General features: G+C 48.6%; 2 protein-coding genes across 2 annotated transcripts in view; one reads left to right on the top strand and one right to left on the bottom strand.

The window, feature by feature from the left end:
- Nucleotides 1–3,966, top strand: part of PLXND1 (plexin D1) — a 123,508-nt gene extending 119,542 nt beyond the window's left edge. Inside the window, exon 36 of the mRNA XM_073351269.1 lies at nt 1,168–3,966. Within this exon, the coding sequence (XP_073207370.1) occupies nt 1,168–1,284 (117 nt within the window). The 3' untranslated portion in view covers nt 1,285–3,966. The remainder of the gene's footprint in view (nt 1–1,167) is intronic.
- H1-8 (H1.8 linker histone) lies at nt 2,097–14,127 on the bottom strand. Its single transcript, XM_073351288.1, has 6 exons — nt 14,112–14,127; nt 12,788–13,071; nt 11,884–12,022; nt 10,401–10,459; nt 9,604–10,018; nt 2,097–2,161 (listed from the first exon to the last, which is right to left on the bottom strand). The coding sequence occupies exons 1-6, from the start codon at nt 14,125–14,127 to the stop codon at nt 2,097–2,099; spliced, it is 978 nt and encodes a 325-aa protein (XP_073207389.1).
- Nucleotides 14,128–15,052: the final 925 nt, after the last annotated feature.

Below are 15,052 nucleotides of genomic sequence, written 5' to 3'. Positions count from 1 at the left end.
TAGTGGGCTATAAATTGTTTTAATAAACCATAAATCCAGTCTCTCTATTCAGTCCATGATTTTTAGTGTCTAGCAGAGTTATGCTTTAAGCTTAAATTCATAACTTTGCTAGATTCTAAAAACCATGGACCGAATAGAGCCACTGGATTACAACAATCCCAGACCTGAAGAAGAGCTCTGTGTAATCTCAAAGGCTTGTCTCTTTCACCAGCAGAAGTTAGTCCAATAAAAGCTATTACCTTCCTTACCTTGTCTCTCTGATGTCCTTTTGTGATTTATCAGTCAAGTATCTTACCTGCCCTCAGTCCCACCGAAAAGAGTCCGAACAAGGAAGAGACTGTTCTTTGTCACTGATGGAATGGCCTTAGCTGAGGATCTAGGATGTCCATATCTATCTAGTCTCTCTCTCTCTCTCTCTCTCTCTCTCTGTGTCTCCTCTCAGCCCTCTCTCTCTCCTTCCTGTAAAGTCAGTCACAGATTTTTTTAAAACCTAGGTGCATTTTCAACCCTTTTGTCAGATCACCAGAGAATTCAGAACAGGTCTCAATTTACAAGTCATTCTCCCTTCTTCTGGCCTGAAATTTGCTCTTGCGAGTGTTTGTGGATGCAAATGAGAGCATGTAGGTGGCTCCTTGTTGCACCTGCAAATCAGATAGCTAGATGTCTATGAGCCTTCACTTCCACCCACAGTTAATTGTTCCCACAAATCTATGGGTGTGGAAAAGGAGGCCCAGGTGAGCCCCCCTTTAAAAAGCAGGCCTAATGCAGTCCTATTTGTTTTACAGTGCACTAGCCCAGCCCTGAGGTGGCAGCTTACACACACACACACACACTCTCTCTCTCTCTCTCTCCCTCTCTCCAATCCCTTGGCTGCTTGGAAGACCAGTAACCTATTCTCATCTGATCTGAGCACTGTTTGGCAAGGATGGCTGAAAGTGAAATGTAGCCTGGATCAGTCAGTAATCTGTGGCTCCAAAAATGCATAAAGAACGGCGGGGGGGATGCTGAAAAAGGCCAGTGACAGGGCAAATAACCCCCTCCTCCACACCTCATCAGGGCAGTAGGCCCAGATGGTTCATCCTTTTCCCCACACCACCTGTTTGGAACACAGAAAGGGCAAGGCTGGTGCATGTCGCATTAATCGCTTCACTGCTCTTGCTCCTGCAGATAGTGAATGCCCTGGACTCCAACCCCACCACGAGACGCACACAGCTGCAGCACAAGTTTGAGCAAGTGATCGCCCTCATGGAGGACAATATTTATGAGTGCTGCAGTGAGGCCTAGGGGGTGCTCTGGACTGAACCCACTCCTGGAAATGACCTTCTCTGTAGTGCACTGTCCACTAGGGAACAAGCCTTTAAACAAAATATATACATGTAGATATATATTTGATTGTGTCTTTTACGGTAACTCTGTCACCACATTGTTGGTGGGCATGGCCATTGGTGAGATGAGCCAGCAAGGGATGAGAAGCCACCGAACAACGTTTCAAATCCCTTTCGTTGATCTGCACTGCATAGTGCCCATAATTTATTTGCTCTTTCAAGCTGGAACTAGAGACGTGCCACTTACTATTTTCCTCTAACCTGCGTGTGAGCAGCCATCAACTCCCTGCATTCCTGCTTCCAGAGAGACTCCTTGCAGACTAGAGCCCAGTCTAGGCAAGTGATAATGATGGATGCAAAGCAGCGGGGAAGCCTCAGGGGGTGATGAATGGAGATTTCAAAGGCTATTGGAGCAGCTGCAGAACTCCCTTAACTGTACCCCTCTTACTTCTGTATGTTTTAAATACCAGGGACTCCGTTTACTGTACACCATCTGCTGCATTAGACGTGTTTTGTGCCTTTTATTTTTGTACTGTATGTGTAAACATAACCACTCCATCTGCAACTTGTGCCAGGTGGGGAACTCATGGACTAGACAGTGAGATTGCTTCCGAAGTAGTCAAGACATGCGAAAGCACTTTACCCCTAACGGAAATGGTAATTATCTAGCTGGAAGGATTGTATTGTCCATTTGACAATGTCAGAGAGGAACAAAGCGGGGCAGCTATTCCCACTTCCCCAAGTTTCCCAGATGTTTGTGCACACACTGAACTAGATTTGACAAATATCCCCTAAATAGCCACTTTTCATCCAGCTGGTCACAGGAATAATTTTACCTAGAAGTAAAAGGAAAAGATACATTAGGGGTCAAAGGGAAAAGTTTCCTTCCCTTTATACCATCTTTCCTGTCTTCCTGCATGCACAACCCACAACTGAATTCTTCTCTCAGTGTAAACCTGAAGTAATGCCCATGAGTTTAACTCGTTATTTAGCGTCTACACGGGTGGAACAGTGCAGAATTGGCCAAAGCTGTGCTCCCAGTGTCAGGTAGACCCCTCTGAACATCAGCAGCTGTGAGTTATACTCCTGGGCCTGGTGAAAATGTAGGATGTTGTGATGGAGATAAACTAAATCAAGGCCGGTATTATGGGTCTGTTCCTAAAACAGCTTCTGGTCTTGCTGTGTCTGGCATGCTGATGGCCACAGCTATTGACTTTAAATGAATGGAAGGTTATTGCTGTATCAGCCCAAACAGCATCAAAGACAATTTACTGTGACTCCAAACGCCTTTTACAGAATTAGCCTATCTAGCAATTCCTGCAAGCTGGAATGACTCCAGCTATTTTGGGCTATTGCGGGACAAAGTCTGCCCTTGGTTAACCCAGTGTAAAGTGAGAGTAAGTCCATTTAAATCACTCCAAGTCAATGGAGTCACATGCCTATAAAGCTGGAGTAACTGCTGTGCGTTGGAGCAACTTTGCTGGATTTACACTGGTATAACAGAAAAATTTCACCCTAACTTTACTGTCCCAGATTCCTTTATGTTGCTTGCAGAAGGGCAGTGCTTTGGAATACAAGCTTCCTTGCTGCCCATCAGTGAAGGACCACAACACAATTCCATGGCTCCCTTTTAGAGATGGAGCTTTCGCTAGCTGCACATACCAGAAGCCAGCACACGAATGCAAGAAAAGCCAAACTGCCCATGAAATCCAAATCCAGTTTGGCACCAAACTTTCATACTCCCAAAAATACAAAAAAAGATACTACCTCACCCAAGGCAGGGTTTAAAGGGGAATCTCCACAATGCACATGGCTGCCGTCTGGTCACTTTGCTAAGAATCAACCTGGCAGTGAGCTACTTTGGTTCAACCAAAAAAATCCCCTGGCTCGATCATAGCCAGGGCCTCTGTCACAAATGTTTCAGAAATGCCTTGAGTATAGACTATTTCTATGGGGATTTGGAGCATCACAGCTGATTTTATATTATATATATTTTAAAAATTACACACTTTATTGGGGGTGGGGAGAAGGAAGAGAAAGACTTAACCAGAACTGCAGAAAAGTACATACACTGTGGAAGTCTAACGGTAGTTGCTGAATAAGTGACTTCAGCCTAGAAATGTTACAAATGTAGCTGGGCTACATTTTATTTTGAAAGAGATTTTTTTTAAAAAAAAACTTAATTTTTCTTCATTGAAAACTGTGAACAGCTGCCAGATACACACAGGGCCAATGCGGGGAAGCTGAAGGTGAGATGTGTCAGAGCATAGGGAGGAAGTGTGACAAAGGGGTGCAAGGGGCCGTTCCCATGAGGTGGTGATCCCTGTGTTGAAACACTGGGAAGGTAACAGGCTAATTAGTGTCAGGCTATGGATCTGCTCCAGGTGCTGTGGTTGGCGAGCATGCCTTATGGCCTATGCTTAATTTAATCTATTTTCCAAAGCAAAAAAAAAAAGGAAACATGCTCTTCGGTTCAATCCTTCGGAAGGAACAGAGCTTGAGGGTTGGATGCATTGCCTTGAACCCTGATCCTTTGTAATATATTTTTAACTTTGTCATGTATTTGTCGGTGTGGTTCTCTTACCTGCTATTTGGTGGAATCTTTGAAAACTTATCTTTGTAATAAAACATGGTGATCAAACATGTGGGAAAGTTTTTGGCCAACAGCATTTGGAAAAAAAAATTCTGCACAGGGCATACATCATAACAGTTGCCTCGCTGCATGGCGTCTCCTACACCAGAGGTGAGCAAACTATGGCCTGCAGGCCACATCTGGCCTATGGGACCGTCTTGCCCAGCCCTTGAGCTCCCAGCCCAGGAGGCTAGCCTCTGGCCCCTCCCCTACTGTCCCCCCTCCCCCGTAGCCTCAGCTTGCCATGCCGCCAGCGGTCTGGGTGGCGGGGCTGCGAGCTCCTGCCAGGCAGCACGACTGCGAGAGCCGCTGGCCTGCCCCGGTGCTCTAGACTGCGCGGCGGCATGGCTGCCAGTCCTGGTGCTCTGAGCGGCATGGTAAGGGAGCGGGGAGTGGGTGGATAAGGGTCAGTGGCTCCTGGAGGGCAGTCAGGGAACAGGGGGCAGGTGGATAGGTGTGGGAGTCCCAGGGGGCCTGTGGGGAGGGCGGCAGGAAGTCCCAGGAGGGGGTGGTCAGGGGACAAGGAGCAGGGAGGGGGTTGGAGGTTCTGAGTGGGGCAGTAAGTAGGAGGGGACAGATTGGGGGGCCAGGCTGTTTGGAGAGGCACAGCCCTCCCTACCCAGCTGTCCATATGGTTTCAGAACCCCGCTGTGGCCCTCAGGCCAAAAAGTTTGCCCACCCCTGTCCTTCATGGAGGAATTAATTTGCACAGGGGTTGAGAGAAGCATGGTATCACATACCCCAACATCAAGCCCTCGCTCAGAGGTAGAATCCCTCACACTATGGTTTTTAAGCTAAGGTGCTCAGACATCCCGCTGTTATCAGGACTGTTCCACAATTAGTGGCTGTATCTTATAGATACACAACTGTGAACACCCCCACCTGGGGAAAGAAAGGTTGTGTCCTGATTGTTCACACTTGCTCACTGGTCACCTTATGTTATGCTTCCAAAAGTGAGAAAGATGGCTGCATTCTACTGCACAGGGCTGGATATTTTCATCATATCTAAGCATTTATATGACAGACAGGTTATAGCTACATCGGTTTATAAACACGAGTGAGTGCTCAGCTACTATGAAATCTCATGCAAACATAAAAAGGCGCTGATCCCCTCCATTTCCTGTCAGCTAAGGCCAGCCCCAAACAGTGGCCATATCTACCCAAGAGCCTGCCACCTGGTCAACTCCTCAGTCCTGATTTAGGCACCCCGACAGTCCCCACATAGGTAATTAGCTCTCCTCCATGCAGTAAGGCTGGGAGCCTCAGAAGCCCCCAGGCTGAGTGGGGAGATGAGTAAGCTAGCCCAGAGTGAAATGCAGAAGAACAAAGAGGAGCTTAGACCTAGATCCTCAAAAGATATTTAAGCACCTGTCAAACATCCAGCAAAGGGTAGCATAAAATCCCTCCTTTACCTGTAAGGGATTAAGAAGCTCAAATAACATGCTTGGCACCTGACCAAAAGGCCCAAAAAGGGAATAAGATCCTTTCAAATCTGGCCAGTGTGGGCTTTGTTTGTGTTCTCTTTGTTGTTCTTTCTCAGGACAAAGAGACCAAGCACGTAACCCAGCTCCTACTGAAATGATACATCTAAAATTACAGAAATCGTAAGTAATAGCAAGGAAATGTGTTAGATTATCTGTTGTTTTAGCTTGTGAATTTTCTCTATGCTAAGAGGGAGGTTTAGTCCTGTTTTTTGTAACTTTGAAGTTGAGCCTAGAGGGAAATCCTCTGTGTTTTAAATCTTTTTATTACCCTGTAAAATTACCTTCCATCCTGATTTTACAGAGTTACTTTTTACTTTATTATAAAGCTCTTCTTTTAAGAACCTGATTGATTTTTAGTTTCCTAAAAAGCCACGGGTCTGGTCTGTGCTCACTTGGTTAACCTATTGGTTGGTATATTATTCTCAAGCCCCCCCAGGAAAGGGGGTGAAGGGACTTGGGGGGATATTTTGAGGAAATAGGAACTCCAAGTGGTCCTTTTCCTGAATCTTTGTCTAAATCACTTGGTGGTGGCAGCAATACCGTCCAAGGACAAGGAAAGGATTTGTGCCTTGGGGAAGTTTTTTAACCTAAGCTGGTAGAAATAAGCTTGGGGGGGGGGGTTCATGTGAGTCCCCACATCTGTACCCCAGAGCGGGGAGGGAACCTTGACAGCACCTGACTACCATTGATCTGTGCTGAGTTCTCAACTGTGAGCCCACTCCTGGCACCTAAGCAGCTGACCTGTCCTAGGTAGCCAACATGCAAAGAGACACATGCACACAAGATAGTTAATAGCCAGGTTTCAAGTCCCTGCTCCACATAAATCAAGTAGAGCAGGCATTTGAACTTAGGTCTCCCACATCCCAGCTGCGTCCCCTCATCACTTTTGACACACACACTCACACTCCAGACCTGCCTGCCCTGGCTGTCTTTGTGCCAAGTAGCAGGTCATAGATATGCTCTGAGAACCCCTGCAGGATTGGCCCCCTGGTCATGAGCTAGGCAACAGAGCACCCAGATGGGGGAGAAAAAAAAATCTCTTACTTTGGGGCACCCAAGAGCCAGGGGTTGTGGTGTCAGTGAGCACTCCAAGCAGCTTGTTAGCCGTGGGCAGCACCTCAGCAGTGGTTTTGAGAATGCCCGTGACACCTCACATTGCCACCTTGGTAATATTTAAAAAACGGACACACCATCATGAGTGCTGGAACCTCCCCTGCCCCACCTCTCCTCCCCCCCACCCCCAATCACTCACTGATTTCCCCTCTCACCCCCCACCACCTGGGGCAGGAGGGACTCACCTGCAGAGCTGGGGCTGGGAGCTGCAGCTAGGGTTGCCAGGTGTTTGGTTTTTTTTACCGGCACACCCAGTCAAAAAGGTACCCCGGCAGCTCTGGTCAGCACCACTGCCCATGCTGTTAGAAGTCCAGTCAGCAGCACAGGGGGGCTAAGGCAGGCTCCCTGTCTTCCATGGCTCCACGTGACTCCCGGAAGCAGCAGCCTATCCCCCCCTTGCTCCTACGTGTAGGGGCAGCCAGCGGGCTCCGCGTGTCGCAACCACGGCCAATGAGAGCTGCAGGAGGTGGCGTTTGCAGACGCTGGCGCTCCATGTAGGGGCCCGAGGGATGGGCATGATGCTGCTTCCGGAAGCTGCCTGCGGTAAGCACCACCCAGAGACTGCACCCCTGACCCCCTCCTATGCCCCAAGCCAGCCCTGATCCCCCTCCTGCCCTCCAAACCCCTTGGTCTCAACCCAGAGCATCCTCCTGCACCCCAAACCCCTCATCCCTGGCCCCACTCCAGAGCCCTCACCCCCTCCCACATCCCAACTCCCTGAGCAAGTGAGGGTGAGGAGAGCAAGCGACCGGGGGGGGGGGGGGAAGAAGAGGGGGGAAGAAATTGAGTGAGTGGGGGCAGGGCATGGTCAGTTTTGTGAAAGGGGTCACCAGTACAAAAGTTTGGGAACCACTGGTTTAGTACCTTTAGCAGGGGTCAGTCCACAGAGGAAGGGGCTGGGGTGGAGAAATCAAGGTACAGCAGGACAGGGGGGGTTGCTCCCTAGAGCCAGGGTGGGTAAATCATGGCACAGGGGGGCAGTCCCTGGAGCAAAGGCCTGGGGAGGGGAAATCAAGGTTCAGCAGGGCCAAGGGATCTGTTCCTGGAACAAGGGGCCAGGGAGGGGAAATCGAGGCACAGTAAGGCCAAGGGGTCTGTCCCTGGAGCAAGGGAAACCAGGGCACAGTGGAGTGCAGGGGGAGGAGGGGTTAGTCCCTGAAGAGGGGACAATCAGGGCAGACAGGTTGGGGATACACACACTGGTACCTACTTTGGAGCCTGCTCTGGGAGCCAGCCAGTTCTCGGTCAGGCCTGATGGCAGTGGCCAGTTACTGCAGGTAACCAGACTTTTAGCATCGGGTCAGCTGCACATTCCAGTCAGAAACTGGACACCTGGCGACCCTCCTTCCTCGGGGTCCTTATTGCTCCAGTCATTGACAAGCAACCCGCCACTAGGACCTGCTCCACGTGCACCGGGAGGAACAGCAAAGGAGTGAACATTGTGGAGAAGAGCTACAGACAGGGTGCGGAAGCAGAGCCCATTTGCCTTCTGTTGTTTTGGTGGCTGGCAGGCTCCACTAGGAAAGGCTGGAGAGCGTCTCATTCACTGTGCTCAGGCCCTACACCCCCCAAGGACAAGGAAAGGAGACTGTGGGCTGATCCACCTCTGTGCTGTGACGCTAAGTAGTACTAACCACAGCAGAGGTTAAGGAAGAGCAGTGGCTACCCTTCCTGCCATGGAGTTCCCCCACAGAGAATACAAATTCAATTAAAGGATTGGTCCACTTGCCATTGAGTCAATTGGATGGGGGGAGCGGAGGAGAAATAAAGTTCTCTCAACTCCCTAGAACCCTATAACAAGACAAACAGCAGTTACTCTGCCTGGAGGTGGGAACACTGACCAGGTCAGTTAGAGTCTATCCAAAGCCTCTCTGCACACACACACAAAAATGCCAGCTGCACTGTTAGACCTACCCCACGCCCTCCCCCACCACTGTGACCCATCACAAGCTTTTGCACTCTGCACAAAGACACAGATGAAGGGGGCCTAGGGCATCTGTACCTACCTGGAGCTATTCCTAGTAGAAATTACAAGCCACACAGGCACCAGTATCCATTGGTGCCCTTACTAAGAAGGGCAACACACACAAGTCCCAGAGTTCAGACCTTCTAGCAAGTGGGATTTTAGCAACAGGCCACTCCTCCCCAGGGTCAGGCCTAGCTAGCATGTGCTAGCTTGGCTTCTTCCTTAAGCTAGGATTTAATTGGAGGCATTCTGCCCTAATCATAGCACTAGGCTGCAGACGTTTAGAGGCTGAACATCACTACAGCAGTGCTACATTTGTGATTGATGGCTTGGGCCCTTTCCTCATGTTTGTATAACGAATGTAGCCCAGCAACCTATGGGTTCATGAGGGCTGGACACCCAACACTGGCTGGAGCCAGAGGGCATGTCTGCAGAATGTGGCCGCAGTTTCAGGGATGGAGTTCCAGAACGTGACTGTATTTTGTTCATTAGCCCTATGTGATTCTCCCCCCCAACCTGGACTGCTGCCACACTTGCAGTTTGCTCCTTTCACCCAGCTGGCATTTGTCACTGTCCTAATTACGAGGCTGGAATCCACCACAGCTGGGCTCAAGCTCAGGTTTCAACTTCGCTGGGTTTGCAGGGGGTAGGAGGGAAGAGGCAGAAGGAATTGATGCTTCGCAGTTTCCAGGGTTATGACAGGGTGTGTCAAGATGACCTGGCAGGTCCTTACCCCAGGCGGAAGGAGCAGGACTCCAGTAACAGGGTTTAGTTATTAGGATGCAGTAACTTTATTGAAGGGGGGGGGAAAAAAAAAAAGACACAAGATTAAAATCAGTTAGCTTAGTTCACCGGAGATTAAAAGAGATGTTAACAGCAGTGACTGGAGCACACTTCAGCATAGTTTAAAAACCCTGTTTGGGCCCATTTAGAACCGGGAGACAGAGTGGCTGTGTTCCTCAGGCTGGAGACAGCCAGTCTGCACACGTGCCCCATCCCCCACCCAAAGCAGTTGTCCCTTCAGTGCAGGGAAGCCCTAGGTTGCTTTCTTGCTAAGCTTGCTGCCAGTTCTAGAGGCTTTACCTTCTGCATCCTTCTCTTTGCTGAAGAAGGAGCCTGTGGCTGCCTCAGGCTTCTTCCCCTTGCCTTTTGCAAGGCCCTTTGCCTCAGTCTTCCCTTTGGCAGTGGTTTTCTTTGTCCCGCCAGCTGCCTTTGCTTTGGTCAGCCCATTTCCACCTTTAGCCACCTTTGTTTTTGCAGCCCCCACGGCCCGAGGAGCTGCCCCCTTGCCTTTGGAAGTCCTGATCTTGTCTCCATGCTCTGCCTCTGCTTTGGAGGCACCATCTGCTTCTGTGGCTGGCTTCCCTCTGGAGGTGGCTTTCTTGGTCCCAACCACCCTGGCTTGGGATGCCTCTTTCATATTTGGTTTCTTGTCACCTTTCACAATGTTTTGAGCATCACTGGGTGTCTTCAGCTTAGCAGGAGCTTTGGGCTGGGCCTACAAGAGAGAGTAGGATGAAGGTCACTGCAATAGCATGTATTGGGTCACCCACAAGCCTGTGCCACTTAGTTTATTATTCTTATAGACAGCAGCTTTGAATTCAGAAGTGCGGCCTTTATTCTGCATGGTAAGACATGCGTTTTAGAAACAGCCGATCAAGCAGTGCCAGTTTCCTTCGCAGCCTGAAGAACAGAGTTAATGCTTCAGGACTCTAGAGCGGGAAGCGGTTTCCTTTCCAACATTCCCCACAGAGTCAGGCAAGTTCCTTAAGACAGGAACACACAACAGCAGCAGCTCCTAAAGCTGGTCACAAGTGAAGCACTCACAGAGCTGTGCAAGGTAGACAGATGGAATCCTTCATTTGGCAACCAGTACTTACATTAGTGGATTTTGCCTTGGCTTTCTTGCTCACAGGTTTTGGTTTCTCCTCCTTAGCATCTGTTGAGAAGATGGGAAAGAAATGACATGGATGAGTCAGTAACTTATGTTTACAAGATTGTCAATTCCATACAAGGATGATATTTAATGGTTTCTGGATCTTCCTGGCCTAAGCTTCTGAGCAAAGCTCAGGTATTATTAGTGCAGACCTAGAAGTGCCCCTGCTAATTTAACAGGAAAAATGCCTCCCTGTGGGATCAACGCAGGTCTGACATCAGATCGCATCTACAAAGCGGTCGCCCTGGCATGCTGACTCCACCTTGAAGATAGAGCAAGCTACTTGAACCCTGCACCATTGATTTAGGGGCAGATTTTTAAGGAGTTTAGGTACCGAACAAGCACCATGGAGGTTTTCAAAGCTCAGGCACTGCTGCCCAACCCCCACCCTGGTAGGTAAATACCCCACGCACTTACGTTTCCGCGGTCAAAGCGGTCTAGTTGCAGCACAGATAAATGAGAGGCTTGGAACCCTTGCTTAAACCAAAGCACCAGAGGTCCTGAAAAGCGAGCGCAACCTAGGCATGGGAATGCCTAGATCGCCAGCAGGTCCCGATCCTGTGGCCATGCTCTGAGCATGCCTAAGAGCCGTCAGACCCCACAGTAGCAGGGCTGGAGGCAGACCAATAGGATGGGGGCAGCACAGCACCCGCTTAAGAGACAGCGCAGGGAAATAGCGGAAGAGCGAGCGGTACGGAGCGTTTCAGCTGCTAGAGCATGGGCAACTTAAGCAGCTGACCAGACGTAGGGGGTCTCACCGAGGAGAGGGATGCACCGCTCTCTGGGCCATCAGGCAGGTGCACCACATCAGCCGCTTAGGCACCTAAGCCCCTCTCCTCAGCATTTCGCTCCTGGCTAATTTAGGCAGCAACCCAGCTCTGATAAATTCATTTCTTAGGCACTTAAGGCCTAGATCCATGAAGGGCACTTCAATTCTTAACTCCCATTGAAGTCAATGTGTTCTTTCGGAAGACTAGGTAACAAACTCTCCGAACTGGAGGCAACTAGGCAGCAGGCTTCTGGGCTGAGCAAACGCATAAATCCAGACATGTTCTCAGAATTGGCCATTGATTTTGGGTGCCCACCTTGATCCCAATATTCCAGAAATAATGAGCACCATTTGAAGTCAGTAGCTGCTACAAATGTTCTGAAGATCAGGCCCACAGCAGACACACAGAATACATGGCTAGTTTTCAAAGCCAGGTGTCTTTCCACCACTGCTTCCTGCAATCAGCAGTTTGGATTCTAGCTTATATACTTACTGTTGTCCGTCAAGTTCACTGCTGTACAGGGAATCCTGAAGCCCTCTCCCTGAGCACGGACATTTGTCTTCTTGGGTGGCATTAAAATTCACAGGTCTGACCTCCTTGCATACAGCTGACATCTCAGCAGGGGATGTTAGTTTAGGGGAAGGAAGCAGCCCTTACCTTTACTTCCTGCTTTTTTATCAGCAGTCACCTTGGCTTTGGGTTTCCTTGCCACCTTCTTTTCTGATTTAGGAGCCTTTTCTCCAGCTGGATCCATCTTCCTAGAATTTTTTTTAAGCTTGGGCTTTTCTGATGCCAGCTAGGAGTACAACAGAACAGAACAGTGAAACTGCTCTGCTCCAGCGCGTGCATTGAGGGTCGCTACCAAGCAACTTAGTACACTTGGTAGTGCTATACCCAGGGCCAAACAAGCACAGAAGCTTGTCCGCAGGCATGAGAAGTGTTAACTGAATTAGAGGCAGGTGGCTTACACGAGCCCTTCCCTTTGGCTGTAAAAATTTGTGTAGCATCCTCTGTAACACGACATCACAATAGGCCTTGCAGCCAAGGCTGGAGAGTAGTTGGGGATGGCACTCACTTTCTATTGTCCCATTCACCCAGCTGCATTGTAAAATCTAGTTGTCCCAGGCCCTCCCAGAGACCAAGTCATGGAAGAAATCAATATTTTCAGGGCAGAGATACCACATCTACCGATAGCCAACAACAAGCTCCTTTACGGTTTGCTCTTCAGTAATAGTACTGTGTTCTCCCACTTAGAGGGGAGGGCACCAGTCCATTGATGTTGAGGCTGTTCACAACCCTGCCTGTCCATTTAAAGAACTGGGAAGAAAAACAAAAAAAGCCACATTCCCTAGCCCAGAGTTGTCACCCATCCAGCCTCCTCTTTGAAATACTGCTTCAGAGAACATTTGGGGCACATCCCACAATGCAAAGTGTGCTGCCACCCAGTTATCTGTAGGACAGCCCTAGCCCATGCAATTGCTATACTGTTGCCTAAAGCTACAGTTTCTTTAGCAGAAAATTTCCACTGAAGGTGGTCTTTGTAGAAAGCCAATTCACTCACCTTGAACCTTCCAGTTGCCCCTAATGCCAAAGAGTTTTGGGGTCTGATCAGGTAGCCATGGTCAAGACCTTTAGTCAGGGCCTTCTTCAGCAGGTATTTTAGCCTTATTGGGTCAACAGCTGGGTACTTGGCAAGGATGTAGCGCTTGATGGCTATGACAGAGGTGCCTTTTTTCTCATTTTGGGCCTTCAGAGCTTCAATCACCATGCTTAGAGTTGGCGGGTGGTTAGCTCTGGTCTTGTGGTCAAAGATCCTGGACATTCTGGCCACTTTTGTTACTTTAGCTGAAGAGTAAATTGAAGAGGTTGTTTACTTGTAACCAAGCACCAGTATGAATCTCCCGTTTAACTCACCACAGTTATCAGGAAAGCTAAAGTGAATTCCCAGGTGGAGAACGGACAAACCAGTTTTTATAGTAGCGTCTACAAGTCCAGCACTCCTTTGTGCTAGGCACTGTACAAACATACAGGGTACGTCTACACTGTAGTTGGAGGTGGGATTTGAAGTTTGGGAAGACATATTTGCGCTAGCTTTAAACTAACAAATGTGGCTAAAAATAGCTGTAAGGATATGGTGGTGCAGGTATCAGCATGGGTTGGTAATGCAAGTACCTCCCCAGAGTTCCAGGCAGCCTTATGCAGTCCATGCTGCTGGGTCATCACTAGTACTTCCAGCATGCTAGCTAGAGGAAAGCTAGCACCGGTATGCCTACATGAGCTGCAAATCACACCTCCAGCTGACAGGCTAAATAGGCAAAGGAAGCAGTATCAGTTACATTTTACAGGTGGGTAACCGAGGCCACAGAGTCTGCGTGATCTAGGGTCACACAAAAAGCCTAGGGGCAAGCTAGGAAGAGAACCCAAGAGTGCCCCGTCCAATGTTTAACCACACAGCCATTCTGCTTCCTATCAGGAGGCACAATTAGTAATGTTATTTATCAGAGCAACATGAAGATGCTTAAGGGCCTCTTGAACACTAGCCAGACTCCAGGAAGTTTAGACCATTTCTCTCTTAAGCCTGCTAAGCTCCGTACACCAGCTTCTCCACAGGCTGCCCTGAGTGGAGCTCAGAGCTTTTCATCAAGCCAAAAGAGTTCAGGGGGTTAAGTAAATTCCTTTAAATACACCAAGAGAAACCAAGTTCAGCCCCTTCCCAGAGAGGCTACAGTTTAGTAAGAAAATAACAGTGACACAGATTGATACCTAAGAGAATTCATTTGTACCAAAGGGGATCAGAACTTTGACTTCACATTCAGTGGAGACAAAAAGATAAACAAGGAAGAAGCATGCAAATTCAGAATTTTTGTTTAAGTATCTCTCCTTACCTGGGTTGAGGTCCATTGCAAGAATCTTTAATACTAACACTAAACTTTAAAAAAAAAAGCAACAAAACTTTATCTTAAAAGAGGCCTAGTTAAGCTGGCTGCAAAGCCAGCTTTATTGACAGGTTCATCTCACTTTCCTGCTAATTCCTTTGATTAGCATCTTAATTGAGAGGGCTGCAGTTGGCAGCTGCTAATTATTTTTGTTCAGTCCTAGTGCCAGGGAGATTAGGAACAGGTGGCAGCAATGCTGAGTTTAGTTTGCCCACTCTTTGCAAAAGGCTGGTGAGTGTTGGGGAGAATATTCAGGGGGGAGGATTCCAAAAATGAGAAAAAAGAAAAGGAGTACTTGTGGCACCTTAGAGACTAACCAATTTATTAGAGCATAAGCTTTCGTGAGCTACAGCTCACTTCATCAGATGTGCATCTGATGAAGTGAGCTGTAGCTCACGAAAGCTTATGCTCTAATAAATTGGTTAGTCTCTAAGGTGCCACAAGTACTCCTTTTCTTTTTGCGAATACAGACTAACACGGCTGTTACTCTGAAACCTGTCAAAAATGAGAAAGGTTCTTGTGGATTAGTCTAACAATTGCCTTCAATTTACAGATTAAAGTAGCAGCCCCTCATTTGGAAAATGTAATTTACAAGTGAAACTGTGCCCTGTGTCAGCTCATGCGCTGAAGTGGCAGTAGGAGGCCTGGGATGTGGGTGGTACATCACTGATTTTAACAGAATGGACCATCCCAGTGTTCAGAGTGTACGTGTGATGGGAATACATACGTGGCTGGACATACTGAGCCCATGTTCTTTGTGCACTTATACCTTAAAGGGACAGTGTGAGGGTTGCCAACTTTCTATTTGCACAAAACCGAACACCCTTGCCCCGCTCCTTCTCTCAGGCCCCAGACCACTCACTCCATCCCCTCTCACTCCATCACTCGCT

This window comes from Lepidochelys kempii, chromosome 7 (assembly GCF_965140265.1).
Source record: "Lepidochelys kempii isolate rLepKem1 chromosome 7, rLepKem1.hap2, whole genome shotgun sequence".
NCBI classification, from domain to species: domain Eukaryota; kingdom Metazoa; phylum Chordata; order Testudines; family Cheloniidae; genus Lepidochelys; species Lepidochelys kempii.
This window is presented reverse-complemented; position numbering and strand designations above follow the sequence as displayed.